This window comes from Eurypyga helias, unplaced genomic scaffold (assembly GCF_000690775.1).
Source record: "Eurypyga helias isolate BGI_N326 unplaced genomic scaffold, ASM69077v1 scaffold18122, whole genome shotgun sequence".
Lineage (NCBI taxonomy): Eukaryota > Metazoa > Chordata > Aves > Eurypygiformes > Eurypygidae > Eurypyga > Eurypyga helias.
Window position 1 is genome coordinate 377 of NW_010234234.1, and position 4,562 is coordinate 4,938.

Genomic DNA, 4,562 nt, shown 5'->3' on the forward strand with positions numbered 1-4,562 from the left:
ACTGTATACTGAGCAGTTGTGCTTAGCGATAAAACTAAGGAACCCCACCTCCTTACAAGGGCAGAGACCACCCTGCACCCCTTCCTCCCAAGATAAGGACCTCCGATTCTCAGGATCTTAGAGCTGTCCACAAAGGATAAAGGATACCCCTGGACAACTGACATGACAACATCAGTATCCTAGCCCCTCTAACACCTCTGTGTGACCCTCCTGTTGTCTGGTCTCGTAGCTACATAACTATAGCAAGACTGATTTCGGGATTGTCTAGATCAGCAGGGAAGCAGGTGGATAATGATGCCATAGAAATATAGCGGATTTGCAAGTGGTAGTGTGTGTTGAGTACTGATTACTCAAATCACATTGTACCTGAACACTGTAAAGGCACAAGAACCACGTGTAGCACCTCATTTAGTGTGTTCCAGTTTGAATGGGGCACCTTATGTGCTTGGATAAAAAGAATTAGTCCTGCAGTCCTATACTGTGCATGCTGGCCTCTCTCCTCTGTCAATGTGGGCCAGTTGCAACAAGCCCTTGGATAAATGGGCAGATGCAAAATTTCTCTGTTTAGTTAAAGTGACCAAGTGCTTGCAGAGGTGGCTGCTTAAGTGAGAAACATGCAGCACCTTCTCCCTGAACGTGCAAGAACAGGAGGGTGACTGTTTCTGGTACTGATGGCTTGGTTGTGCTGTCCTTCTTCGCTTCTTGGGTGGCTGTGGATCTGAGGAGCAGTGGGAATGTAATACGTGTCCTCAGAGATGCTTCTTAGAAAATCTTATTGTCTAGTTGACAGAAGGGTACACCAAAAATGTTTGTCCCCATCCTTTGCGTGTCTGAGCCTGCAAACTCTAGGAATATATAGAATCATGTTAGGGTAAGAATGCTATTTTTGAACATGCTCATCCTTTGTGTGTCTGAGCCCTGCAAGCCTGCAAACTCTAGGAATATATAGAATCATGTTAGGGTAAGAATGCTATTTTTGAACATGCTGCTAAAAAACGTAGCATTATTTGCTGAGCAGATACTAAGAGATGAGCAAGGACTAGACTGCTGTGTGTGTTTAAACCACACAGCAGAGGCTTAATATATGAAAATTATTAATAGGTGTCACCATGGTACCCAGTGATTCAAGTTCCCTGTAGATGGCAAATGTTTTCCTCTTAACTTTATAGAGTAACAGTTCTGCCTAGAACATTTCAGTTGTGTGTTCTGTTAATTAAATGAGGTGCTAGCCTATTTACAATTTGCTCCTGCCCAAATGTCACCTGTGCTGTGGTGTGGTTCTGTGAATGGGTTCTATGTTCTGACTTTTCACTAGGCAGTTTGCTGGAATATGTAACATTTAGCCCATCGTTCAATTTGAGGATACAAACACCACAATCCTTAGGTGAGATGCACTGAAGGATTTGGCCAGGGAAGTCCTGGAGTGGAATCTTTGCCTCTGAATTAGACACATTCCCTACCCAAGTAGTTAAATAGAAGCAGGAATTTAGATGCTGCCTACACATGGATAGGTGGTTGTCAGGCTGCTCAAAACTTGAAATATTTGAAGAATTTAGAGTCTTTCAAAATTTGGTGTTTTGGGGTTGCCACCTTTAAATTCAGCTGCTGAAATTGTGCTCTGCTTCCTGTTTCAGAGGATCTGCTACTGACTCTCCTAGATTCGCACCCAAATTCTTTATTGGGATGCGGCCTGGAATCCACATCTTCCAGTAACTGCATCAGTTACTCTGAAGTGTTTGATCTAAAGTAATTTGCTTCAGTTGTACATGGAAAAGAAAGTTCATTTGTATTTGCATATTATCTGTTTATCAACAAATTAATTAATTTACAAATCTGTTTAGCTTGCTTTGCTTTTTGAGTACATGTTCTCATATATGAAGTGTTGACTTTATATTGACTTTGAGTCTTTCTTCTCTGCCTCCCTCCACCCTTCTCATCTAAGGCTTGGTAGTCAACTGGTCAGGTCAAGGATTGCAAAAACTGGGTCCAACCTTACCCTGTGATGCTGATACTCACACTCTGATTCTGGACAAAAACCAGATAATTAAATTGGAACACTTGGAGAAATGCAGGAACCTGATGCAGGTCAGTGTTACTTGGCTTGAATTGGCTATGTAATGGTAGTACTGTGATGCTAATTAAAATGCATCTGCTTTAAGGCAGCATTATGTAATTGAAGTAAGCTGGCGGTTACTGCCTTCAAAGAAAAACAGAGCTAGCTAAAATAGAAAGCTTTGTTTTCATTGTAGCTCTGCAGTTGATAGCGGGGGAGGCTGTTTTGCTTGTTACCTAGGTAACTAAAAATGAACTAAAGAAATCCTAATGGGGGGATGTGTCATATGACTTAGACAAGTTACTGATAACCCAAATTTTGATACTTGTTAGCTTTTGGGTAGTTGAGCTTCGTAACCTTAAAAATGACTTGTCTCTGTGTAACTGTAAACACGCAGACATACATACAGGACTCCTCTCCCCGTTTGGGTTTCACAACCCTTTGCAAAGGCAGAGGATTATTAGCCTTAATTTATGAGAAGGAAAAAAAGCCATGTGGATTAGGTTAAAATAGAAATGGCAAATAAAATAATGTGATGTGGGAGGGATCTGTGTGGTCTTGTTACTGTATTGATTCATGTAAGCCCTGATGTTGTTGCTGGGGCTTATCCTCAGTTTTAACAGTGGCAACAGCCCACTCAAGGTCGTGAGGGTATTACTGATAAGAGTTAAGTGTGTGCATGGTGCTTGCAACAGTCAAGAGTATTAATCCCTCAAGTGCAAAACGATACAGGGCCATGTTTAATTATCACTGGAAGTTTCTCCAGATAGACTTGAAGTCACCTAACAGCTTCTAGAGACAAACTAAACGGAGGCAGGAGATGTGGGGTTCGTTGCTACAACAAACCTTCACCAGCCTCTGCAAGCTTGGTGGTCATGTCATTAATGGGTGTGTTTAATCAGGATTTATCGTTTAAAAGGCTTGTGATTTACAGTCCTGTTAGCACAGGACTTTCTGGTGAATCATGTGAAATATATTGTCCTCTGCACGTTGACAGTAAGTATATTTACACCAGGAATGGTGCAACAATTTGCACAATGATTTCACAGTTCTGGTTTTAAAATCTTGTTTCATATGACACAATTCCCCATTCATTCTCCTTTTTTTTAGCTACTGCTAGGAGGAAGATTTCCTCTTAAGTCTGCAGGGTGAGAAAGACACTGCTTTCTTTGATCAGTCATTTATTTCCTGGCTCTTGTACTTTGTTGTGTCTTTGTTATTTGCTTGAAAATGGGATCTGTAGATAGAGGAAGTTCTTGTTGGATTAGATTTTTAACCAGTAAAAGTACAAACCTATTCTGTCTGTGCAGTGTACTTGTTAAAAGTGTTTCTTATTTGTGTGTCGATCTGCAGCTCTCCGTAGCCAACAATCGCTTGGTGCGAATGATGGGTGTAGCAAAACTGACTATGCTCCGGGTGCTGAACTTGCCTCATAACAGTATTGGGTATGTGGAAGGGCTGAAGGATTTGGTGCATCTGGAGTGGCTGAATTTGGCAGGGAATAACCTTAAGGTAAAGTATTTAGTCTTTATACACTCTTCAGAATTTAGTGTTGTAGACATTTGGGAACTGCTGTAAAGAAATCTGAATAGTTTCTGGGTTTGATTGGAATGAATGTGGAAGTCTTGCTTCTATTGGTTTATGACGTAAAGAGAGCAACCTTCCCAGACAGTTCTTGTCCAAAAAAAAACCAAACCCACACCCCAAAAAACCCGAACACCAACATTTTGATACCCAAGAGAGTTGGGAAATAGTTGCCAAAGTAGGAAAAGAATTATGAAATGAAATGAAACTGTGTTTAAAAAAAAAAAAAAAACCAAAAACCAAGAAAAGGTTTTCATTTTGGGTTACTTAACCAGTGTTTTTTGGCTTTCAAAATAGCGTATTATTGATACCAGGTTTTATTTAATGACTGAAAAAAATCACTGTAATTGACTTCTCTGTTTTTGTAGGCCATTGAACAAATCAGTTCCTGTCTGTGTCTTCAGCATCTTGATTTGTCAGACAATAACATAGCTCAATTAGGTGATCTCTCCAAGCTTACCTCACTGAAGGTAAATGCTGTCTCATCTCTGGGTTTTGGTACATTACAAAGTGTAAAGAACTTTGCTTTGAAAATTGCTGCCTTTTAAAGCATTCATTACTCAAGCACTAGCTCTTAAAGCATTTTAATTAATCACTCTGGTTTCTGGAGGGAAGCCTGTAAGAATTCTTTTCCATGTTTTCAAGTTGCAGGCAGTGATTTTTCTAGAACTGATCTAATGATTTTGATAAGGATAAGACGGTGAGATCTTGTTTGTAGCTCTGGGTGCTCTTGTCTCTTGGCATGAATGAAGACAAAACATAGTGTTAACTGTTCCAGCGTGGACACTGCAGAGAAAAAGTTTCCAAATACACTATTTTGGTAACTGTGACCATGCTTCAGTTCTGCATTTTAAAATGAGGAGATTTTGCTCTAAAATATAAGAACTAGTTTTCCCTTGCTGGAATAAACAAAACCAGTTTTGAT

General features: G+C 40.1%; 1 protein-coding gene across 1 annotated transcript; it reads left to right on the top strand.

The window, feature by feature from the left end:
* Nucleotides 1-1,942: 1,942 nt before the first annotated feature.
* Nucleotides 1,943-4,135, top strand: LOC104517370 (centrosomal protein of 97 kDa-like; the record flags this gene model as incomplete). The annotated part of the gene is made up of 3 exons (XM_010162005.1): nt 1,943-2,085; nt 3,407-3,565; nt 4,006-4,135. Coding segments are annotated over 3 exons (432 nt in total), but the record flags the coding sequence as incomplete, so codon positions are not given.
* Between the last annotated feature and the right edge of the window lie 427 nt (nt 4,136-4,562).